This window comes from Nannobrachium achirus (assembly GCF_963921795.1).
Source record: "Nannobrachium achirus genome assembly, chromosome: 11".
Classification (NCBI taxonomy): domain Eukaryota; kingdom Metazoa; phylum Chordata; class Actinopteri; order Myctophiformes; family Myctophidae; genus Nannobrachium; species Nannobrachium achirus.
The window spans coordinates 5203437-5229760 of NC_137820.1; the positions used below are offsets into that span (position 1 = coordinate 5203437).

The 26324-nt window shown below is 41.6% G+C and overlaps 2 protein-coding genes across 3 annotated transcripts in view; both read left to right on the top strand.

The window, feature by feature from the left end:
* LOC308294841 (complement C1q-like protein 4) overlaps positions 1 to 2322 on the top strand; it is a 13024-nt gene extending 10702 nt beyond the window's left edge. For both annotated transcript variants that reach the window (XM_080737725.1, XM_080737726.1), the window contains one exon: positions 1 to 2322. This exon is cut by the window's left edge and continues 56 nt beyond it. In XM_080737725.1, coding sequence (XP_080593851.1) covers positions 1 to 234 — 234 coding nt within the window. In that variant the 3' untranslated portion in view covers positions 235 to 2322.
* elmo3 (engulfment and cell motility 3) overlaps positions 1 to 26324 on the top strand; it is a 106811-nt gene that overhangs the window by 58766 nt on the left and 21721 nt on the right. The window lies entirely within an intron of this gene.

Sequence of the window (26324 nt, forward strand, 5' to 3'; positions counted from 1 at the left end):
CATGCATCACCAGAGTATGTGTGGATCTCCATGTATAAAAATAATCAGCGACTCATTCATAACGCTGGATACAATAATCATGGAAATGGGTTAGAATACGTCTCTAATGCAGTGATAGTAGAGATGGAGCAGGGAGACACAGTAGACATGAGGTTACTTGCTCCCTACAGGCTCTATGACTATGACTCATGGAATCACTGTACATTCAGTGGTTTCCTGCTCTATTCTATGTAACACTGCTACTGACACTGATGGAAACTCACTGACTACATTTACTACAATACTCTGTTTAAGTGACATTTACACATACTTTTAATCATCATAATCCTTTTAACCAATATTTTATAATACTTTAATAAAAGCTGATCTACAGGCTGACAATGTGTTGTGAGCTTGTAGATCTGCTATTTAAAAATAAATGTGGAATATAAATATAAAATCTAAATCTTTTCAGATGGGATCTGCAGCCAAAATACATATTAATTTTTAATTAGACAATCCATTACATCTCAGAGGAGAATATTGTACTTATTACTCCATTACAATTATCCAACTGCTTTAGTTTTAGTTAAATCAGTTTTAATTAATCCAACTAGTGACATATTTGTCATTATTAATACAAAACACACATTAATCATTTAAGCCCTATTATGGACTTTTGGCTCTTCCAAAATAGCAGATCTACAAGCCCACAACATGTCACAATGCATTGGGTTATGATTTTGTAGATCTGCTAGGATTTAGAAAGGTTTTGACTTTTATATATTTTAATACTTTAATACTTTAATACTTAAAATAGCTGATCTACAAGCTCACAACGTGTCAATGTAGATCGGCTATTTGAATTATTTTAAAATGTTTTCCAAATAGTAAAAAAAAAAGGCAAACAAGTTTATGGATAAGGCGATGAAAATATAACTATAAATGTCTAAATTGTAACTTGTACTTACTCCAGTAAAAATGTGAGCCTGAGTTACCAGGGCCCAAGGTGGAGGGGCCCTAATTAATTAATTAATTAATATATAGCAGAGCTCACAGTGCGGCACCGAGTGCCACACTGTGAGCTTGTAGATCTGCTATTTTTAAAAAGTCGTGAAAATGTGTGCAAATCTTTGAATATATGTATTTTTTTAAGCGGAAATTTGTAACTCAAATTTTGGTTCTGGGGGGTCCCTGGAACCAAATATAAAAACTAATATTTTGAGATGAGGGTCTGTTGCCAAATACTTATCATTTTGGGGGTCCTTCACATAAACAGTTTGAACACCACTGACATAGAAACATAGATTTTTAAAAAACCTTAGAAGGATTTGAAACAAATTTGCACACATTTTCAAAATTTTTCAAAAATAGCAGATTTACAAGCTCGCAGCTGTTAGATCTGCTATTTTTCAATAGTTAAAGCACAAAATAATGCGGGTTAAACCCCCTCCCCCTATGAAGAACATTCGTGGGGGGCCCGCAGTGAATCCTTGTACCCCGGGCCTAGAATTTGGTGCAACACCCCTGCAGGTGTTTGGTCCAAATATGGACCAAACACTCTATACAGTAACTACCATAGTAGTACACAGACCCATTTTGTTATCATTTGAATTAAATGAAATCACTTAGGCCTACTCTACCTTTAATTTAAGAAAATGATTATACATCTTTTTGAGCGGTGATCACACCGTCTCCTAAGAGTAACTTTGTCTGTATGTCAGTGGGTTACTATGTCTGTCTGTAGCATGAGCTGCAATACCGCTGGTGACCAAGTGGCGCTGTTAAGTCACACACGCACGCACGCACGCACGCACGCACGCACGCACGCACGCACACACACACACACACACACACACACACACACACACACACTGATGTATTACCTTGCTTACTGTATGCCACTCTGGATTAAGAGTGTCTGCTAAATGCCTAAATTGTAAATTGTAGGAAACATTCTCATATGACAGAATATTATTATGTAAATCATGAAAGAATCATTTAGGTAACAATGTCTCATATGATAGAACATTTAGCACAGCATCATTCTTGACCAGTGTTTGTCGACGGAACATGTTGGTTGACTACTTTTTTCCACTGACGAAAATTAAACAAAAAATAATCTAAAATCTAAGCTGTGATGAATAAAACTAGGACTAAATAGTTGTGTACAAAAAAACAGACACAGATATTAGTGAGAGACTACCCTGTATAACATGTATACAATGAGGAAATGTGACATAACTCTGTTTACACAATGCTTTCCCCCTCCAACTGTATGTTCCCCATTTCAACTGTTTTTATTATATTTTGACACTTGCTTTGGCAATGTAAACGTATGTTTTCTCAACAAAAAAAAGCAACAAATCAATAAAGCTCCTTTGAATTGAATTGAGAGACGTGTGGACATTAGACAAGTCATTTTATGCATCTTGAAAAAGCCAATCTACAAGCTCTACTTCAAATACATGACATTTGTTCACATGTTTGGTGTGCTTGACAAACTGCAGTGTGAACGCAAACCTCACCAAATGAAAAATGCAACAATATCACAACTTAAACCTCCGAATCGCAGCGAGTCTGCAGAACTACAGGTGTGAATCTGCTCTGTCAGTGGTCCCCCCCACCCCCAATAATAATCATATTTGAACTGGGGACCCCCATCCTGACAAGCACTTTGAAATGCAGGAGTTGAGTCATTCATTGCATTGGGTTCCACAGATAACAATTTTAAAAATAGCAGATCTACAAGCTCACAATACCTGGCGTGAGCATTATGGAAGCTCTTCAATGTAATGCTACCAGGACCAGTGGTGGAAGAAGTACTCACATTTGTATTGGAGTAATACCTGTGAGCTTGTGGATCGGCTATTTTCACAATTGTTGCGTCTTTGTTATATTGTTTCATCTGGGGATGATCTACAAGCTCACAACACGGTCTACAAGCTCTACAAGATCACAACGCGTCATGTTGTGAGGTGTTGTGATCTTGTAGATCGGATATGTTTTGTTGAACTACTTCTTTCTATCGTTTTAGCAATTTTAATGATTTTGATTTCAGTGGGTGGAGGCATGCGTACACGTGTGTGAATGTTGTTCACAGGTGAAAACTTTGAGGCCTATGTGGCAACTATTATTAATATGCTGTAACCCAATCAGCTAACAGTGGTCTTCAGCCTTTTTTCACATCAAGATCTGTTATTGATTCTGCATTTGAGCCACAGATCACCATGTGATGACATTTAGCTTCTCAGTCCCAAAACAAGATGTTGTCCACAATACCAAGCTGTTTTGATGTGGTGCTGTGCATAGGAGAGAGAACAGGCAAACCAAATAAACCAAATAAAATTCTACATTATCTAATTGTGTAGAATTCTTGTAAATTAAGAAAGGCAGATGTGTAACCACAATAATTTAACTCTTGAGAGAGTGAAATCAAACCAAATGGGTCCAGGGTCCAAAATGTGGTTTCATTTACACTCTCGGGAGTGTCTATAAGGGTCCATTTGGTTAACTTACCAACTCTCCATCACTTAGCTGGGGACCCCCTGGAGCCCCTCAAGGACCACTGAACACTGTGGCCGATTATCAATTCGAAGACTTGGGGACTTGGACTTCCCTCCTTGGGAGTTCAGACTAGCAAGTTCTCCTTGGGAGAAGGGACTTCCGAGGACGGGAGGACGTGAGGAGGGTAGTTCTGCTATTGGAATAGCAGCATACTCAATGACGTTACCGTCTCAGCTTGCTTCAGTTCAGGGCATTCCACTGTGCGTTTCTGTGAATAGGCCTATATTCTGGGCAGATCTACAAGTTGGACGCATTCATAGCAGTAGATCTGTTCTTTTGTTCCAACGGAGGATAAAATGTGCTCCCTCAACAGTCATTGTGCACTTTACAAATAAACATATATATTAGAAAAAATAAAACACAACACTGGCTCTGTTCTTTAATTCCCTTTTCCAAATGTCAACCATCCTATCTATTATCTACTGTTATACAATATAATGTTTTTAAAAAGCGTATAAATGTTCTTATGAATAACCTATATTATTAATTATAAATATTATTTAGCCCACTGAGTGTACAGCCCTGGGTGATTATCGTATTATGCCGTTCTCACGGAAGTCTTACTGCAAGTGGCCAAAAATGTAATAATGACTTCAAATAAAGTCAGATATAACATCTAAGCTACTCTTCAATAAATGACTTTTCAGGGCTTAACTCATACCTCGCGATCCCCGTAGAAACCGTAGATTTCCCGCTGTACCGCGCTGCCATGCCCGTAGAGCCCGTAAAGTTTAATTAGCTTTAATCATTATGAAAGGATTAAAAGTATTAGCGCAGATTTTCGCTGATTCTGGCTCTTTAGCCCGCCCCCCTAACTGTATCCGGTCATTTCCGGTCTGGACCGGAATGGATCCAGCTTTCCGTATCCAGTCTGAGCCTGGGCCATAGTCCCGCCTCCATTGGTTTACTGTGTAACAGAAGTGGAAGCTACTCGGCGATGGAACGCTCGTTTTTCAATCGGATTTTTGCGTTTGGAAACTTTGATCCAGTCTCTACACGCCTGGATTATGATCCCCGCACATATCATGCGTTTTGTGCGCGAACGTGTCCACGTGTTACCATAGCGCATGCCTGGCTTTTTTTCAATGTTTTTTCATGTAAACACTGGCGGATCGCCCCAATGGTCAACTTCAACACACTGAAGACCATAGCTGGTGCAATAATCCAGCCCCTCTTTGACTACGGAGTCCACGTATGGTATCGTGACGCCCCACAAGCCCTAAAAACTAAACTCCAAACAGCCCAAAATAAACTAATTAGGGTCCTGCTTAACCTTCCCTATCAGACTCACCTCACCGCTGTCAAAATACTTTATAAACGTTAAGGATGTCCATAATTACAACACCAGAGGCAGTGCCACAGATCACGTTCAACCCAGAGTCAACTCAAAGAAAGGGTCAAACTCGTTCTTCTGCTATACCACAAAAATGTGGAATGCCTTACCGAAGGCCATAAAGGAGTGTGGATCACTAGCATCCTTTAAAATTGCCCTGAAAAACCACTTACAGGCAGCAGCCGTTCGCAACTGGTAAAAACCTAGCCCAGCCCTCCCCTCCCCTGCCCCTTCCTTGTATATACTTACTGTTTGTTTAGACTTACTGTTTTCTTTTTTTTCCCCCTTTTCTTTATATCTACTGCATAGTACTGTGTTCTATTTGTCTGTCATTCAATGTTATATGAGATACTTAAATGGTTTCCTGTTGAAATAAGCTTAGTCTTTTCATGGATCTCCTTTTAGTAGACCTTGTACCAGTGAACTGTACCGTCATGAATCTGTACATTTTCCTATGCAAACTTCTAATAAAGCCTTCAATCAATCAATCAATCAATCAATCAATAAGCAGGAATACAGCGTGGCAACGGATATGTCTTTTTCAATGGGGTTTTTTGTATTCGAAAGCTTGTCACCGGGTCTACACGTCTACTAGATGAGTCGCGCACAGATTGTGCACGATGCGTGCGCGTGCCCACGCTAAAAGGTAAGGACAATTTGGCAGCTGCTTACTACAGCTATGTTTAAAATGGCAGAGAAATTGTTAATGTGCATTGACAATAAAATTAAATATGAATTTAATTTGCCTATTCATTAGTTCATTAAAGTGTAGCCTATATTAGGTCAATATAATTGTAAAATTGATTGATTGAATACAATTGATTGATTGATTGATTGATTGATTGATTGATTGATTGATTGAAGACTTTATTAGAAGTTTGCATAGGAAAAGGTACAGTTTCATGACGGTACAGTTCACTGGTACAAGGTCTACTAAAAGGAGATCCATGAAAAGACTAAGCTTATTTCCACAGGAAACCATATAAGTATCTCATATAACATTGAATGACAGACGAATAGAACACAGTTCTATGCAGTAGATATGTAAAGAAAAAAAATGAGAGAACAAAAAATAAATAAAACAGTAAGTCTAAACAAACAGTAAGTATATACAAAGAAGGGGCAGGGGAGGGTAGGGTTGGGCTAGGTTAGTTTTTTTACCAGTTGCGAACGGCTGCTGCCTGTAAGTGTTTTTTCAGGGCAATTTTAAAGGATGCTAGTACTGCAGACTTGTATATTTTAAGCATCAATATATAAAGCCAACACAACAGTAAAAAAAAGATGGGGACATTTGCACATTTTTTTGACGGAGAAGCAAGAGAAGAAAAAATGGTGTAAGGCATTGTGGGTAATTTGCTGTGGAAAGTCAGCGAAAGTCTAGTCCAAGAGGGCGATAGCAAGAGGGCGGAATAGACCAGTACTTCCCGTTTCTGCATGACTTAGGTGGATACCTTTTTAGGAGGCGGAAGCATGTTTGGAGTCTATAGAATTCGAGCGTAATTTACATTTACAATGTGAGAGCTAACGTGAACACAGAGCAAAAATAATAGTTCAGAAGATATAGTCACTGAACTAAATATTGGACACGATCATCACAAGCCACATGATATTAACAAAATTGTGGCTTTTTTCAGGAGAAAATCAACATTATTATTGCTCTTTTGCTGTCCCAGCAACACACTCTAGCACCAGTAAACAGGACGTGCGCGAGATTTGCAGTCAGGTGCCCACTTAGGAGTCTATAGGATTTGTGTACAATGTCGCACTCTAGTGGATCCAATGAAGTTGAGCTATCTTCATAAATTAAATATCTTTGGTCTAGTCCAGAGCAAACTTGGTAAAGTGGGAGGATCAAGTCTACATCCTGGTATTTGTTCTCTACTTGCTCAGATGCAGACTTGAGGATTGGAATGGTACTTGGGCACAGACTGATGACATTTACAAGTTCTGGAGGACGGGAGTACAGACAAGTAGGCAGATTGAAAAAGACCCATATTGAAAAAGACCCATTGTGACTTAACAGGGCTTCATAAAGACATTTCAACAATAATGTATAAATGTCTGGTTAAATGCACTGCAGACATGCTGCCAGTGGCCAGGAGAGGGCAGTGTAGTCTCAATGTTGTGTGAGCATTGATTGGCGATTGAAGAATGTATTAGAAGTTTGCAATAGTAAAACGAACAGTTTTCCTATTTCAGGAAAAAATCTACAGCCAACAAAAAGGCACCTCCATGGGAGCTTGTTTTGCCCCAAACAATGCCAATCTCTTATCTGGGATTGTGGGAAAACAGGTTTATCCTTTTTATGAGAAAATCTAATATATGGGAGGTATATTGATGTCAACTCTCTCAATGAGAAACTCAGATTGAGCATTGAATTCAGTAAATCAGAAATTATTCTTGGATCCAAAACTGAAGGGGTGGGGATATACTCAAACATCTTTTACAAAGGAATTTTTAACTCAAAGCCATGGAGTTTCCAGGTCTCAATGAGGAAATAGATTATTCACATTTTTTGTATAATTGTTCTGGTTTGAGTTATTATCGTGCCCTGATAGTAATGTATAGGATGCTGTGGTTTTCAAAGTTATTCTGTATTAGAGATGGTTTTGTAAGTCTCTACACATTTTGTCTTGGTGTGTTTTTTTAGCCAGCCACCAATCTGTATGTTAATGAGCTTGTGATGTCATGTCCTGTTTCCTTTAAAAGCCATCTTTGTTCAGCATTTTCTGCTTAGTCACCCTGAAGAAGGCACTGTTTGCTGCAACGCGTAGGTGTTTCTTACTCTTGCTATGCATTATTAGCGATAAAGGCTTTTTACTTATTTTCCACTACAGTGCCTTGGTCTAACCTTTCCTTCTCATCTATTGTGTCACCATTTGCACCAAAGAGCAGCTTGTTTGGGAGATTTCTCCTCCAGCCAAACAGAAGCGCTGTTGGAAACATGATGGTTAAAAACACCCAGCCTTCATTATGATGAGTCATGGTGGAAGGAGGAAACATGATGGTCAAAAACGGGAGAGTGTTTTCCGCTGGTGATTCAGTCAGAGTGTATCAAAGGGTGTGTTCGTAAATGCGCACCGGGTGTGGTTTAATAGGGTTAGGGGTTATAGGTTTAGGCATAGTTTTACTGAGGTTAGGGTTAGGGTTGGGGTTAGGTTTAGTTTAGGCACTCACTACACTGAGCACACACCCGGTGCGCATTTCCGAACGCACCCTTTGATACACTCGGACTGAAACACCAGCAGAAAACACCAACCCGGTCAAAAACACCCAGCCTTCATTATGATGAGTCATGGTGGAAGGAGGAAACATGATGGTCAAAAACACCCAGCCTTCATTATGATGAGTCATGGTGGAAGGAGGAAACATGATGGTCAAAAACACCCAGCCTTCATTATGATGAGTCATGGTGGAAGGAGGAAACATGATGGTCAAAAACACCCAGCCTTCATTATGATGAGTCATGGTGGAAGGAGGAAACATGAAGGTCAAAAACACCCAGCCTTCATTATGATGAGTCATGGTGGAAGGAGGAAACATGATGGTCAAAAACACCCAGCCTTCATTATGATGAGTCATGGTGGAAGGAGGAAACATGATGGTCAAAAACACCCAGCCTTCATTATGATGAGTCATGGTGGAAGGAGGAAGGAAAGACTGTGAGTAGCAAAGCACTGAAAAACTCCAGAACCCAGTGGTGTAAAGTAACTAATTACTTTTACTTAAAGGGGCACTCCACCACTTTTCAACCTATGTTCATGTAATTGGACCTCACTCAAAAATAGCTTTTCTTTTTTTTTCTTTTTCTTTTTTTTTTCAGGGGAGGGCTGTGGGCAGGTCAGAAACCCATCGTCTTGTGACATCATCGATTGCCAATCCAGCTTATAGAAACTGCAGGCTTTCTATTCCTGAAAAGTTGCAATTTTAAAGTGGAAGCCATTGTTCTCGCGATAATAAAAATCTAAATGTTTTTTTCAGAAATATTGATTAATTTTTTTTTGGGAAATTGATGATGTCACAAGCTCTCCTATGAGACTTGGACTGAGTAGAAAGAAATTGTGACATTTTATCATGAACATTAGTGAGGACCTATTATATGAAGACAGGTTGAAAATTGGGGAACTACTCCTTTAAGTACTGCAGCCTACTTGGGGCATTTGTTCTTAGCCTATTTCCAATTTCCAACACTTTTTCTTCTACTCCCAATAGATCTCACAAATATTGTACTTTTATTCAGCTACAATTATTTTTATCTACTCTGCAGATATACATTATAATATTATAAAACATACATTTTTGCCCTATTTTATACCCAGGTGAACTTTTCATTTTAAAGTGAATTGATTGATTGAAGACTTTATTAGAAGTTTGCATAGGAAAGGTACAGTTTCATGACGGTGCAGTTCACTGGTACAAGGTCTACTTAAAGGAGATCCATGAAAAGACTAAGCTTATTTCCACAGGAAAGGAAAGGTACAGTTTCATGATGGTACAGTTCACTGGTACAAGGTCTACTAAAAGGAGATCCATGAAAAGACTAAGCTTATTTCCACAGGAAACCATTAAAGTATCTCATATAACATTGAATGACCGACGAATAGAACACAGTACTATGCAGTAGATATGTAAAGAAAGTAAAATGAAAGAACAAAAAAGGAAAACAGTAAGTCTAAACAAACAGAAACTATATACAAAGAAGGGGCAGGGGAGGGTAGGGCTGGGCTAGGTTTTTTCTTTTACCAGTTACGAACGGCTGCTGCATGTAAGTGGTTTCAGGGCAATTTTAAAGGATGCTAGTGATCCACACTCCTTTATGGCCTCCGGTAAGGCTTTCCACATTTTGGTGGTATTGCAGAAGAACAAGTTTGACCCTTTGTTGGTTTTGACTCTGGGTTGAAAGTGATCTGTGGCGCTGCCTCTGGTGTTGTAATGTTTATAAAGTATTTTGACAGGTACTTGGGTATCATGGTGGTGTAGTGTATCTTGTACACCAGGCCCATTGAATGTTGATAAAAGTACTTTTACTCAAGCACATTTTGAATTTTTGACATTTACTTGTTTTACGCAGAGTATTTCTACATTGCAGTGTTGATACTTTTACTTAAGTAAAACATTTGAGTATTTTTTCCACCACTGCCAGTACTTGAGTCAAATTATAGATTAGCCTGTATACCCTGGCCTACACCCTACCCGCAAATTGCAACACTAGATTTGATTTTTAATCGGATGAATCTAGGGTTGCAATACCTCCCATAGGCAGCCAATGCATCAAAACAGTTTTTTTGCAATCTGATTGTATTAAACAACGTCAAACTCACCAATATAATGTGGCTCTATTGAAAGCTTGCATTATCCTCTTTCTATCTGCAAAGTGTTTGTTTCATAAAAACCCAGCGTAGACATGTTATGAACTACTTTCTGTCAAGAAATTCAGTTCAGGAGATTATTTTTTCTAAGTGCTGGAGTTTGGAAGCGCTTGTGGGAAGTCACTCAGCGGTCCTGGTACCAGCTGGTTGTAAATGTCACATAGCCTAATGCAGGAGGCAGCAGGACGTTGCGTTATTGAAGACGAGCGCTTCCAAAGTTCAACACTTAGAAAAGAAAAACACGTCTGCTCGGATGTATTGACAGATATAACTCATAACATGTCTAAGCTGGGTTTTTATGAAACAAATACTTGCAGGCCTTTGTGATTTTGGAGGATTACCTCAAGAACAGAAATACAATCAGTGTAATATCAGTGATTATGTGCTGCTAACTCATTTGGCTGATCAGTTGAAACACCCATTAAACCCATCTTTTTTTTTTTTTTTTTTTTTTTAAGGCGTACTGCACTATGGTTCTGTTGGGCAGAATTGCTTTTAAAGTATCCAAAAAGTAAAGATTGTACAGTACATTTTCTTTGGGTTAATATCAATTCATTGCTGTATTAAAATTGAGATATCTTCTAGGCCTATATACAATCTTCCACAAATACATTTTTAATTGTGAAAATAGTACCCACAAGCCTCAGAGTGCTGCGCTGTGAGCTTGTATATCTGCTATTTAGTTGGCCTACAGCTAATCTGATTTCCCAGACTTTTTTTCTCCACTGGCCTACAGCAGGCTACATGTAGCCTACTTTATTGGGCCTGTCCAACACTGCCATCTAGAGACCAGTGTTAGAAATGTCATCTGTTGGAATGTGGTTTTAATGTTCATTCATGATTCCAGGTTGGTTGTCGATGGACATGCCACGGTCATGACGTTTTAGGTCCTACAGCTGTAAGGGGAATAAGGTATGGTTCTTCAATGTTCTAAATGTTTTCATGTAAAATCCTGCATGTCACGTTGTGAACCAGTAGAGCTGTTACTAGAGCGGCCCAGTGTTTGGGAACCAGTGATATAGGGTATACTGCAGAGTTTTAATTGGTTGCGTAAAACTGTGGAACAAACTTAAAAGAAAATAAATCTCTCTCACACACTCATGCCAGTGTTCACCCTCCACTGTGCAAACGTTGTGCCTATATTGCCCATGTAACGGTTGCCTACCCCTGCTCTAGAGTTCATGCTGCTGAATATTGCTTGTACGGACTTAGACTGTTGTTCCACAAACTGTTGGAGATATACTGTTTTTCCACTTTCCATAAGTATTATGTCTTATAATTCCTAATATGAGTTAATCTAATTCAACAAAATGAGAGAGGAGTACTTTGAGACTTTAAGAGATTAAAAACATCTAGTTTGTGGTTTACAGTCTGGTAAATAAAAAAAAGAATCTTTATCCAAATTTTTAAAATACAGACTTGGACTGTTATTCGTCTCAGGTACTCAATTGTATGTACTTGAGGAATCGTCGGCTGTGTTAACGCAACACTTGTTTTTAATGCAGTGAATTCAGCACTGAGCCCTAGTTGACCTCCAAGACCGTCTGTCCAGACAAGACTCTGTCAGGAGCAGGTTTCCATGGAGCTTGGAGAGGCTGTCAAACCAGGAGGAGGTTGGTTGTTATGTCACACCCTTTTTATTAACCTGTGTGTGAGGGCGAGCTCTCAAAGATCGAGACCTTAAAATCCTGGATTTCGGCTTCAATTGTCTTCCAAAATATAAAGTGTTAGTGTTGTCGATACTGTCTACTGTACAGGAGAGGCGCAATAGCCTGGCTCAGGCTGACTGCCTCAATACACGATATTCAAGCTAAGTTAGGTTGCAATGTTACTGTGTACAGAGTACAGTATTAACTTACTGTATTGTGATTTTTGCTTGTTAATCAGGAATCAATCGAACAACCAACGGCGGAACAATTAAGCACTGCACAGATAGCAAGTCTTCGTCCACAGTAACGTTGCAACCTAACTTAACTTGAATATCGTGGATGTAACCTTCAATCCAGTTGCTGTAGCCCTTCTTTTGAATCCTTTTGGCAGGCTCAGACGTGTTGCCACCCCATGTGGTGACACGATCCAAGATGGTCGCAGTGTGAATATGGTCAACTAGAGGAGGACAGCGAGCCAACGCCTGCATGGCTTCTCTTCTGAGGACCTGCTTCTTCTGAGGACCTGCTTCTGGTGAGGACCTGGTTCTTCTGAGGACCTGGTTATTCTGAGGACCTGGTTATTCTGAGGACCTGGTTCTTCTGAGGACCTGGTTCTTCTGAGGACCTGCTTCTGGTGAGGACCTGGTTCTTCTGATGACCTGGTTCTTTTGAGGACCTGGTGAGGACCTGGTTCTGGTGAGGAGAAGCAGCAGAACCAAGCAGACCCGGCCTTGAGGTGGAGGTGGGTGTGGCGCAGCCTGCAGAGATCTATACTGTCACTGCTTTGTAATATTTCTAGGTCCTTGTAAAGGATTCCGTCATAGAAATCAGTGAATCCTTGAGTGATTTAACCAATTAAGATCAGGGATTATTTTTATACTTTAGCTACTGAAAAATAGCAGATATACACACAGCACGGCACCGAGTGCTGTGAGCTTCTAGATTTGCTATTTTTGAAAAATCCTCATTTTCTTTTTTTGTGCAAATCTTTGAATATATATTTTTACATAACATTTGTAACTCAATTATTTGCTTCTGGGGTGGTCCCTGATACATATTTTGAGATGAGGTCGTATAATATGATTATATAATTCTAGGGGTCCTTGACATGAAAATGTTTGAGAACCACTGACATAGAAACAGCGTAAAAAATGCGAATGCCCCTCTTTCCATGCCATACATGAAGGCAGCATTCAAGAGAATTGCCTCGTCCAAACTCTCCTGAACTTGAATGCATCTTATGTTGAAGCAACCTTATGTTGAAAGAATTGCCCTCTCTGTGTAGAAATCCATGCCGTTACGCTACATCTCCAGTATTGACTTGAACATGCTTAGTTCAGTGTGGTGTCACTCACCGAAAATGGCAGACCTTCAAGCTCACAACCCGTCGCATAGCGTGACATTTCCACTGAAGGGTCCTTTTAGAAATGTCAGCCCCTGCCTCTCTAATGTTCTCTTCACGTCCCTGCTCAACAATTCACAGAGCTGATAAGAAAGCATGAATGGAGTCTGAATGGAGCTCATCAAGGCTTTTTGTGTTCTCCTTTTGCTCCTCAGGAGAAGAAGCGTTGGAAGGCTTTGCAGGCCAAGAGGAGAGCTGAGGAGGAGCAGAGAGCTGAGGAGAGAGGGAGAGACGAGGAGGAGCACAGAGCTGAGGAGAGAGGGAGAGACGAGGAGGAGCAGAGAGCTGAGGAGAGAGGGAGAGACGAGGAGGAGTACAGAGCTGAGGAGAGAGGGAGAGATGAGGAGGAGTACAGAGCTGAGGAGAGAGGGAGAGATGAGGAGGAGTACAGAGCTGAGGAGAGAGGGAGAGACGAGGAGGAGCACAGAGCTGAGGAGAGAGGGAGAGACGAGGAGGAGCACAGAGCTGAGGAGAGAGGGAGAGACGAGGAGGAGCACAGAGCTGAGGAGAGAGGGAGAGACGAGGAGGAGCACAGAGCTGAGGAGAGAGGGAGAGACGAGGAGGAGCAGAGAGCTGAGGAGAGAGGGAGAGACGAGGAGGAGCACAGAGCTGAGGAGAGAGGGAGAGATGAGGAGGAGCACAGAGCTGAGGAGAGAGGGAGAGACGAGGAGGAGCAGAGAGCTGAGGAGGAACAGAGAGCTGAGGAGAGAGGGAGAGACGAGGAGGAGAGAGCTGAGAGCTGAGGAGAGAGGGAGAGACGAGGAGGAACAGAGAGCTGAGGAGAGAGGGAGAGACGAGGAGGAGCACAGAGCTGAGGAGAGAGGGAGAGACGAGGAGGAGGAACAGAGAGCTGAGGAGAGAGGGAGAGACGAGGAGGAGCACAGAGCTGAGGAGAGAGGGAGAGACGAGGAGGAACAGAGAGCTGAGGAGAGAGGGAGAGACGAGCTACAGCTGAACGGTAATGAAGGAGGACACACTGTTAACTGTGAATGCACTGCCAAGCATATTTAACATGCATTATGGATGTTTATTTATAGATGAACTGACGGTGAACTATGAACTGACTAATGGTTTATGGCAGGGGTCTTCAACGTTTTCAGGCCAAGGACCCCTTAGTTGAGACGGAGATGAAGCAGGGACCCCCACAACCTTATCTTTGATTCCATATAGTTTCATTGTTTGACAGCACAACCATCAGTGTATTTTGGATTCATGTCAATTTGTGTTTTCAGATATTTAACCACTTGAACCGTCAATACTTAATAAAATTGACCTTTCACTCTGTACTTAGTCTGCTCTTTTTCCCCTCTACACCAAACCTTTTTGCTGAAAATAGCCGATCTACAAGCTCACAACAACGCCTCGCAGCGCGTAGATCTGCTATTTTTGGCTAAAGTTTTCAGAATATGGACGCTATTGTTCAAATGCTTAATATAAAAAAGGAGGAAAAAAATGTTTGGAGGACTCCCTGTAGTAACTCTGAGGACCCCCTAGGGGTCCCAGAACCCCTGTTGAAGACCCTTGGTTTATGGCATTGTGTTTCTCCATCAGTGCATTTATTTCTCTTTTTTGATGCTGTTTGTTTTGTAGCAAAAGCAGCAGCCATTGGCTGAAGAGTGGAGCTGCTTAGCAGTGACTGGCTGAGGAGGAGAGGGCTGCTCAACAATGATTGGCTGAAGATGAGAGAGAGAGCGCTGCTCAACTGTGATTGGCTGAACGGGTGAGAGTTGCTCAACAGAGATTGGCCGAAGCAGCAGCGGAGATGCAGGTCAGTGTGCGGCAGAGCCATATAAGGAGAGTTGCGTCACGTCCGGTCACTTCCATCAGGCCGGTCTAAAGTTTGAGGCTCAGGAGAGGAGCTGAACAGTTGACAAAGAAGCCCTGAACCGAAGGTTTACTGAATGCACTGCAGTCTGTGAGCGTCTGTCATTATTTTGAGTTTACATTCCAACCACGTTACGGGCGCAGTTTTACGCCTGGCAAAATCTCTGTATTCCGAGGTCCCGTTGTTTCGGGGTCCCAGTAGTCCGGTTAGGGTTTAAACTTGGGTTTCGTTCACCAGGTTAGCATTCACCAGTGTCAGCAGGTTAGCATTCACCAGCGTCGGCAGGTTGGCCTTGGACTAATGGGACCTCGAAACAACGGAATAGCGCTATATGCTTCATTCTGCCCCCTCATCTCCAATACAAGTTTCTGGTGTGCAGAGAACAACATTTTGTTATTAACCATGTACATTCACTTTATAATAGGAATTATATTATTCATGTACATTCACATTATAATAGGAATTGCATTATTCATGTACATTCACGTTATAATAGGAACTGTGGACCAGTGTTGGAAGAGATGTACTCTCATATTTTACTATACCACAATGCAAAGTAAAAGTATTCAAAATGGTATTGGCAATACTCAAGTTAGTCCCCGCCCCAGGATTCTGTGGAGAAAGTCTTGGTTCTGCAGAGAACCATCCTTGATTCCGCAGACTCGATGGTTAAAGTTCTGTGGACCAAATTCAACCTATAAGTACCAGTTATCAAGTAAAAATAGTTTTTGTTTTAATAATCAAGTAAATCTCCTTTTTATGAATCACAATTTCCATTGTGGTCTTGCAGTTCTGTAGAATGAGATGTGTTCAGTCGATCTGTTCCTCCCCCTATATGGCTTGTTATATTACATCCACATGAGTTTTGCTTCAATGTATGACTTACATACAGTATGTATTACAATGTGTGACTAACATAACATATAATAATAATACTATAATAATGTAATACTATAATAATGTGTGACTTGCATAGCAACATCGCCATGGGTGGATGCAGTGGTGGAAAAAGTACTTACATTTTCTTACTGAAGTAAAAGTATTAATGCTGCACTGTGGAGATATTCTTTTACAAGTAAAGCCCAGAATTTAAAATGTACCAGAGTAAAAGTACAAAAGTATTGGCATACTTAAAGTAAAAGTACTCAGTACTCAGAATGGCCCGTTTCAAGTTTTCACATATACAAAACATCTTTTGAAAATGGCAGATCTACAAGCTCACAATGCGTCGCATCGTGGGCTTGTAGATGGGATTGTAGATTGTAGCTACTTTGGTCAGCTGATTCTCCATCTGCATGAACTCGTTCTCCTCTTAAACATTCTGAGCTGTTTGTGGGCATCTTTGATCTCTTGGGTCTGTAGTCTTCGCGTACGACAGTATCTGTCAGATATCTCTCTCACTCAGGGCAGATGCCTTCTCATTCAGCTTCACAAGCATTGGAAGGCTCAGGGGTAGAGAAACCGTTATTAGAGCACGAAGGGTTCCCGAAGGATTCCCAGTTCAATCCCGGGCTCCCCCTGAGTAAATGTCTAAGAGTCCTTGAGCAAGACTCTGAACCCCTAGCCGCTCCCGGTGAGCAGGTTGATGCCTTGCATGATTTCCTCTGCCATCAGTGTGTGAATGTGTGTGTGAATGGGTGCAATGGGTGAATGTAATGCACAATCTATGTAAAGCGCCTTGGATAAAAGCGCTATATAAATGCACCATTTACCATTCTTCTGGAGGAGAACTCTGGTTGCTTGGAGCTCTTCAGCGAGAGTTCATTCATTCTTCTGGAGGAGACCTCTGGTTGCTTGGAGCTCTTCAGCGAGAGTTCTTCTGGAGGAGACCTCTGGTTGCTTGGAGCTCTTCAGCGAGAGTTCTTCAGGAGGAGACCTCTGGTTGCTTGGAGCTCTTCAGCGAGAGTTCTTCAGGAGGAGACCTCTGGTTGCTTGGAGCTCTTCAGCGAGAGTTCTTCAGGAGGAGACCTCTGGTTGCTTGGAGCTCTTCAGCGAGAGTTCTTCAGGAGGAGACCTCTGGTTGCTTGGAGCTCTTCAGCGAGAGTTCTTCAGGAGGAGACCTCTGGTTGCTTGGAGCTCTTCAGCGAGAGTTCATTCATTCAAACCTTTATTTATTCTCAAAGACATTGAGGTTGCCCTCGTTTGCAGCGTCGTCGAGATGCATCACAGTAAAATATTCACAAAACATTTACAAATCAAGTTTAAAAACAGTTGCAGACAGATCTATACCACAGGGTATAGATCTGCAATCAAAGATTGAAGAGAAGGAGGAAACATGATGGTCAAAAACACCCAGCCTTCATTATGATGAGTCATGGTGGAAGGAGGAAGGAAAGACTGTGAGTAGCAAAGCACTGAAAAACTCCAGAACCCAGTGGTGTAAAGTAACTAATTACTTTTACTTAAAGGGGCACTCCACCACTTTTCAACCTATGTTCATGTAATTGGACCTCACTCAAAAATAGCTTTTCTTTTTTTTTCTTTTTCTTTTTTTTTTCAGGGGAGGGCTGTGGGCAGGTCAGAAACCCATCGTCTTGTGACATCATCGATTGCCAATCCAGCTTATAGAAACTGCAGGCTTTCTATTCCTGAAAAGTTGCAATTTTAAAGTGGAAGCCATTGTTCTCGCGATAATAAAAATCTAAATGTTTTTTTCAGAAATATTGATTAATTTTTTTTTGGGAAATTGATGATGTCACAAGCTCTCCTATGAGACTTGGACTGAGTAGAAAGAAATTGTGACATTTTATCATGAACATTAGTGAGGACCTATTATATGAAGACAGGTTGAAAATTGGGGAACTACTCCTTTAAGTACTGCAGCCTACTTGGGGCATTTGTTCTTAGCCTATTTCCAATTTCCAACACTTTTTCTTCTACTCCCAATAGATCTCACAAATATTGTACTTTTATTCAGCTACAATTATTTTTATCTACTCTGCAGATATACATTATAATATTATAAAACATACATTTTTGCCCTATTTTATACCCAGGTGAACTTTTCATTTTAAAGTGAATTGATTGATTGAAGACTTTATTAGAAGTTTGCATAGGAAAGGTACAGTTTCATGACGGTGCAGTTCACTGGTACAAGGTCTACTTAAAGGAGATCCATGAAAAGACTAAGCTTATTTCCACAGGAAAGGAAAGGTACAGTTTCATGATGGTACAGTTCACTGGTACAAGGTCTACTAAAAGGAGATCCATGAAAAGACTAAGCTTATTTCCACAGGAAACCATTAAAGTATCTCATATAACATTGAATGACCGACGAATAGAACACAGTACTATGCAGTAGATATGTAAAGAAAGTAAAATGAAAGAACAAAAAAGGAAAACAGTAAGTCTAAACAAACAGAAACTATATACAAAGAAGGGGCAGGGGAGGGTAGGGCTGGGCTAGGTTTTTTCTTTTACCAGTTACGAACGGCTGCTGCATGTAAGTGGTTTCAGGGCAATTTTAAAGGATGCTAGTGATCCACACTCCTTTATGGCCTCCGGTAAGGCTTTCCACATTTTGGTGGTATTGCAGAAGAACAAGTTTGACCCTTTGTTGGTTTTGACTCTGGGTTGAAAGTGATCTGTGGCGCTGCCTCTGGTGTTGTAATGTTTATAAAGTATTTTGACAGGTACTTGGGTATCATGGTGGTGTAGTGTATCTTGTACACCAGGCCCATTGAATGTTGATAAAAGTACTTTTACTCAAGCACATTTTGAATTTTTGACATTTACTTGTTTTACGCAGAGTATTTCTACATTGCAGTGTTGATACTTTTACTTAAGTAAAACATTTCAGTATTTTTTCCACCACTGCCAGTACTTGAGTCAAATTATAGATTAGCCTGTATACCCTGGCCTACACCCTACCCGCAAATTGCAACACTAGATTTGATTTTTAATCGGATGAATCTAGGGTTGCAATACCTCCCATAGGCAGCCAATGCATCAAAACAGTTTTTTTGCAATCTGATTGTATTAAACAACGTCAAACTCACCAATATAATGTGGCTCTATTGAAAGCTTGCATTATCCTCTTTCTATCTGCAAAGTGTTTGTTTCATAAAAACCCAGCGTAGACATGTTATGAACTACTTTCTGTCAAGAAATTCAGTTCAGGAGATTATTTTTTCTAAGTGCTGGAGTTTGGAAGCGCTTGTGGGAAGTCACTCAGCGGTCCTGGTACCAGCTGGTTGTAAATGTCACATAGCCTAATGCAGGAGGCAGCAGGACGTTGCGTTATTGAAGACGAGCGCTTCCAAAGTTCAACACTTAGAAAAGAAAAACACGTCTGCTCGGATGTATTGACAGATATAACTCATAACATGTCTAAGCTGGGTTTTTATGAAACAAATACTTGCAGATAGAAAGAGCATAATTCAAGCTTTCAATAGAGCCGCAATATTGGTGAGTTTGACGTTGTTTAATACAATCAGATAGCTAAACAATGTTTTGATGCATTGGCTGCCTGTGGGAGGTATTGCAACCCTAGATTAAAAATAAAATCTAGTGTTGCAATTTGCGGCTACCTACAAGTGAGAGTTGCTCAGTCAAATATATAGAGGGTATGCACCTCCACTGGGACCCGCCCCCCTAATCTAGACTGAGTGGCAAAACATTGAGCAGCATGGAGCATTGGAGTTTGGAAGTGCTAGTTGCAAATCACTCAACAGCCCTGCATACCACCTGTTTCTAATTTGCACATAATGCAGGAGGCAGCAGGATGTTGTGTTGTTGAAAACCAGTGCTTCTAAACTCTGGCACTTGGAAAAATAAAAACCTGCACAGAATGCCTTGACAGAAAGTAGCTCATAACATGCCTTTGGTGGATTTTTATGAAACAAAAACTTTGCTGATAGAAAGAGGATAATTCAAGCTTTCAGTACAGCTGCACTGTTGGTGAGTTTAACTTTGTTTAATACAATCAGATAGGACTTTTCTTTGGATGTATGGGATTTCAATGGCAGAAATCCGTTTTGCCACTCAGTAGGCGTTTCCACATAGATTCCAGCAACAGATGATGTCACGCGCATACCCTCTATTCTACTAGCCTACAAAACCAGTCAAATGTATTATACTAGCCTACAAAACCAAACTTTGTTTTTGGACACAACTTATTTGTTATCCCAAAGGTCCAAGGTCCAAGGTCCAAGGCCCCTCATTGATTACGGAGTCCTTGTCTGGTATTGCGACGCCCCAGCCGCCTTAAAGTTAAAGCTCCAAACAGCCCAAAACAAACTAATTAGGGTTGTGCTTGGTCTCCCTCCTCTGACCCACCTTACCGATCATCACCACGAAAGCGTGGGATGGCTCAAAGTAGCTGACAGAGTACAGCATCTTGCAATGGGCCTGGTGTACAAGATACACTACACCTCCAAGATTCCCATGTACCTGACAAACTACTTCTTAAAGGTCAAGGATGTTCACAACCACAACACCAGAGGCAGCTCCACTAATCATCATCAACGTAGATTTAACACTAAACAAGGCTCTAACTCGTTCTCCTGCTACACCATCAACATGTGGAACGCCCTTCCTCAAGCCCTAAAGGAGAGCAAATCCCTAGCCTCCTTCAAAATTGGTATGAAAAGTCACCTTCAGACAGCTGCTACCCGTGACTTGTAATTTAAATAGACTAAGCCCCCATGCCCCCCCCCCTTTTATTTTTATTTCTTCTGCCTTTGTATTTGATGTTATGCTTTTGAAACTGATATTATCCTAGATAAAGTACTATGTTCTATCCGTCTGTCTTTCAATGTTATATGAGATACTTAAAGTGTGGTTCCTGTGGAAATAAGCCTCGGCTTTCTAGGATCTCCTTTTAGTTGACCTTGTACCAGTGATTTGTACTGTCATGAAACTACTTTTTTCTATTGCAAACTTCTAATAAATTCTTCAATCAAAAAAAACTAAAATTGCCTTTGTGATTTTGGAGGATTACCTCAAGAACAGAAATACAATCAGTGTAATATCAGTGATTATGTGCTGCTAACTCATTTGGCTGATCAGTTGAAACACCCATTAAACCCATCTTTTTTTTTTTTTTTTTTTTTTTTAAGGCGTACTGCACTATGGTTCTGTTGGGCAGAATTGCTTTTAAAGTATCCAAAAAGTAAAGATTGTACAGTACATTTTCTTTGGGTTAATATCAATTCATTGCTGTATTAAAATTGAGATATCTTCTAGGCCTATATACAATCTTCCACAAATACATTTTTAATTGTGAAAATAGTACCCACAAGCCTCAGAGTGCTGCGCTGTGAGCTTGTATATCTGCTATTTAGTTGGCCTACAGCTAATCTGATTTCCCAGACTTTTTTTCTCCACTGGCCTACAGCAGGCTACATGTAGCCTACTTTATTGGGCCTGTCCAACACTGCCATCTAGAGACCAGTGTTAGAAATGTCATCTGTTGGAATGTGGTTTTAATGTTCATTCATGATTCCAGGTTGGTTGTCGATGGACATGCCACGGTCATGACGTTTTAGGTCCTACAGCTGTAAGGGGAATAAGGTATGGTTCTTCAATGTTCTAAATGTTTTCATGTAAAATCCTGCATGTCACGTTGTGAACCAGTAGAGCTGTTACTAGAGCGGCCCAGTGTTTGGGAACCAGTGATATAGGGTATACTGCAGAGTTTTAATTGGTTGCGTAAAACTGTGGAACAAACTTAAAAGAAAATAAATCTCTCTCACACACTCATGCCAGTGTTCACCCTCCACTGTGCAAACGTTGTGCCTATATTGCCCATGTAACGGTTGCCTACCCCTGCTCTAGAGTTCATGCTGCTGAATATTGCTTGTACGGACTTAGACTGTTGTTCCACAAACTGTTGGAGATATACTGTTTTTCCACTTTCCATAAGTATTATGTCTTATAATTCCTAATATGAGTTAATCTAATTCAACAAAATGAGAGAGGAGTACTTTGAGACTTTAAGAGATTAAAAACATCTAGTTTGTGGTTTACAGTCTGGTAAATAAAAAAAAGAATCTTTATCCAAATTTTTAAAATACAGACTTGGACTGTTATTCGTCTCAGGTACTCAATTGTATGTACTTGAGGAATCGTCGGCTGTGTTAACGCAACACTTGTTTTTAATGCAGTGAATTCAGCACTGAGCCCTAGTTGACCTCCAAGACCGTCTGTCCAGACAAGACTCTGTCAGGAGCAGGTTTCCATGGAGCTTGGAGAGGCTGTCAAACCAGGAGGAGGTTGGTTGTTATGTCACACCCTTTTTATTAACCTGTGTGTGAGGGCGAGCTCTCAAAGATCGAGACCTTAAAATCCTGGATTTCGGCTTCAATTGTCTTCCAAAATATAAAGTGTTAGTGTTGTCGATACTGTCTACTGTACAGGAGAGGCGCAATAGCCTGGCTCAGGCTGACTGCCTCAATACACGATATTCAAGGTAAGTTAGGTTGCAATGTTACTGTGTACAGAGTACAGTATTAACTTACTGTATTGTGATTTTTGCTTGTTAATCAGGAATCAATCGAACAACCAACGGCGGAACAATTAAGCACTGCACAGATAGCAAGTCTTCGTCCACAGTAACGTTGCAACCTAACTTAACTTGAATATCGTGGATGTAACCTTCAATCCAGTTGCTGTAGCCCTTCTTTTGAATCCTTTTGGCAGGCTCAGACGTGTTGCCACCCCATGTGGTGACACGATCCAAGATGGTCGCAGTGTGAATATGGTCAACTAGAGGAGGACAGCGAGCCAACGCCTGCATGGCTTCTCTTCTGAGGACCTGCTTCTTCTGAGGACCTGCTTCTGGTGAGGACCTGGTTCTTCTGAGGACCTGGTTATTCTGAGGACCTGGTTATTCTGAGGACCTGGTTCTTCTGAGGACCTGGTTCTTCTGAGGACCTGCTTCTGGTGAGGACCTGGTTCTTCTGATGACCTGGTTCTTTTGAGGACCTGGTGAGGACCTGGTTCTGGTGAGGAGAAGCAGCAGAACCAAGCAGACCCGGCCTTGAGGTGGAGGTGGGTGTGGCGCAGCCTGCAGAGATCTATACTGTCACTGCTTTGTAATATTTCTAGGTCCTTGTAAAGGATTCCGTCATAGAAATCAGTGAATCCTTGAGTGATTTAACCAATTAAGATCAGGGATTATTTTTATACTTTAGCTACTGAAAAATAGCAGATATACACACAGCACGGCACCGAGTGCTGTGAGCTTCTAGATTTGCTATTTTTGAAAAATCCTCATTTTCTTTTTTTGTGCAAATCTTTGAATATATATTTTTACATAACATTTGTAACTCAATTATTTGCTTCTGGGGTGGTCCCTGATACATATTTTGAGATGAGGTCGTATAATATGATTATATAATTCTAGGGGTCCTTGACATGAAAATGTTTGAGAACCACTGACATAGAAACAGCGTAAAAAATGCGAATGCCCCTCTTTCCATGCCATACATGAAGGCAGCATTCAAGAGAATTGCCTCGTCCAAACTCTCCTGAACTTGAATGCATCTTATGTTGAAGCAACCTTATGTTGAAAGAATTGCCCTCTCTGTGTAGAAATCCATGCCGTTACGCTACATCTCCAGTATTGACTTGAACATGCTTAGTTCAGTGTGGTGTCACTCACCGAAAATGGCAGACCTTCAAGCTCACAACCCGTCGCATAGCGTGACATTTCCACTGAAGGGTCCTTTTAGAAATGTCAGCCCCTGCCTCTCTAATGTTCTCTTCACGTCCCTGCTCAACAATTCACAGAGCTGATAAGAAAGCATGAATGGAGTCTGAATGGAGCTCATCAAGGCTTTTTGTGTTCTCCTTTTGCTCCTCAGGAGAAGAAGCGTTGGAAGGCTTTGCAGGCCAAGAGGAGAGCTGAGGAGGAGCAGAGAGCTGAGGAGAGAGGGAGAGACGAGGAGGAGCACAGAGCTGAGGAGAGAGGGAGAGACGAGGAGGAGCAGAGAGCTGAGGAGAGAGGGAGAGACGAGGAGGAGTACAGAGCTGAGGAGAGAGGGAGAGATGAGGAGGAGTACAGAGCTGAGGAGAGAGGGAGAGATGAGGAGGAGTACAGAGCTGAGGAGAGAGGGAGAGACGAGGAGGAGCACAGAGCTGAGGAGAGAGGGAGAGACGAGGAGGAGCACAGAGCTGAGGAGAGAGGGAGAGACGAGGAGGAGCACAGAGCTGAGGAGAGAGGGAGAGACGAGGAGGAGCACAGAGCTGAGGAGAGAGGGAGAGACGAGGAGGAGCAGAGAGCTGAGGAGAGAGGGAGAGACGAGGAGGAGCACAGAGCTGAGGAGAGAGGGAGAGATGAGGAGGAGCACAGAGCTGAGGAGAGAGGGAGAGACGAGGAGGAGCAGAGAGCTGAGGAGGAACAGAGAGCTGAGGAGAGAGGGAGAGACGAGGAGGAGAGAGCTGAGAGCTGAGGAGAGAGGGAGAGACGAGGAGGAACAGAGAGCTGAGGAGAGAGGGAGAGACGAGGAGGAGCACAGAGCTGAGGAGAGAGGGAGAGACGAGGAGGAGGAACAGAGAGCTGAGGAGAGAGGGAGAGACGAGGAGGAGCACAGAGCTGAGGAGAGAGGGAGAGACGAGGAGGAACAGAGAGCTGAGGAGAGAGGGAGAGACGAGCTACAGCTGAACGGTAATGAAGGAGGACACACTGTTAACTGTGAATGCACTGCCAAGCATATTTAACATGCATTATGGATGTTTATTTATAGATGAACTGACGGTGAACTATGAACTGACTAATGGTTTATGGCAGGGGTCTTCAACGTTTTCAGGCCAAGGACCCCTTAGTTGAGACGGAGATGAAGCAGGGACCCCCACAACCTTATCTTTGATTCCATATAGTTTCATTGTTTGACAGCACAACCATCAGTGTATTTTGGATTCATGTCAATTTGTGTTTTCAGATATTTAACCACTTGAACCGTCAATACTTAATAAAATTGACCTTTCACTCTGTACTTAGTCTGCTCTTTTTCCCCTCTACACCAAACCTTTTTGCTGAAAATAGCCGATCTACAAGCTCACAACAACGCCTCGCAGCGCGTAGATCTGCTATTTTTGGCTAAAGTTTTCAGAATATGGACGCTATTGTTCAAATGCTTAATATAAAAAAGGAGGAAAAAAATGTTTGGAGGACTCCCTGTAGTAACTCTGAGGACCCCCTAGGGGTCCCAGAACCCCTGTTGAAGACCCTTGGTTTATGGCATTGTGTTTCTCCATCAGTGCATTTATTTCTCTTTTTTGATGCTGTTTGTTTTGTAGCAAAAGCAGCAGCCATTGGCTGAAGAGTGGAGCTGCTTAGCAGTGACTGGCTGAGGAGGAGAGGGCTGCTCAACAATGATTGGCTGAAGATGAGAGAGAGAGCGCTGCTCAACTGTGATTGGCTGAACGGGTGAGAGTTGCTCAACAGAGATTGGCCGAAGCAGCAGCGGAGATGCAGGTCAGTGTGCGGCAGAGCCATATAAGGAGAGTTGCGTCACGTCCGGTCACTTCCATCAGGCCGGTCTAAAGTTTGAGGCTCAGGAGAGGAGCTGAACAGTTGACAAAGAAGCCCTGAACCGAAGGTTTACTGAATGCACTGCAGTCTGTGAGCGTCTGTCATTATTTTGAGTTTACATTCCAACCACGTTACGGGCGCAGTTTTACGCCTGGCAAAATCTCTGTATTCCGAGGTCCCGTTGTTTCGGGGTCCCAGTAGTCCGGTTAGGGTTTAAACTTGGGTTTCGTTCACCAGGTTAGCATTCACCAGTGTCAGCAGGTTAGCATTCACCAGCGTCGGCAGGTTGGCCTTGGACTAATGGGACCTCGAAACAACGGAATAGCGCTATATGCTTCATTCTGCCCCCTCATCTCCAATACAAGTTTCTGGTGTGCAGAGAACAACATTTTGTTATTAACCATGTACATTCACATTATAATAGGAATTATATTATTCATGTACATTCACATTATAATAGGAATTGCATTATTCATGTACATTCACGTTATAATAGGAACTGTGGACCAGTGTTGGAAGAGATGTACTCTCATATTTTACTATACCACAATGCAAAGTAAAAGTATTCAAAATGGTATTGGCAATACTCAAGTTAGTCCCCGCCCCAGGATTCTGTGGAGAAAGTCTTGGTTCTGCAGAGAACCATCCTTGATTCCGCAGACTCGATGGTTAAAGTTCTGTGGACCAAATTCAACCTATAAGTACCAGTTATCAAGTAAAAAT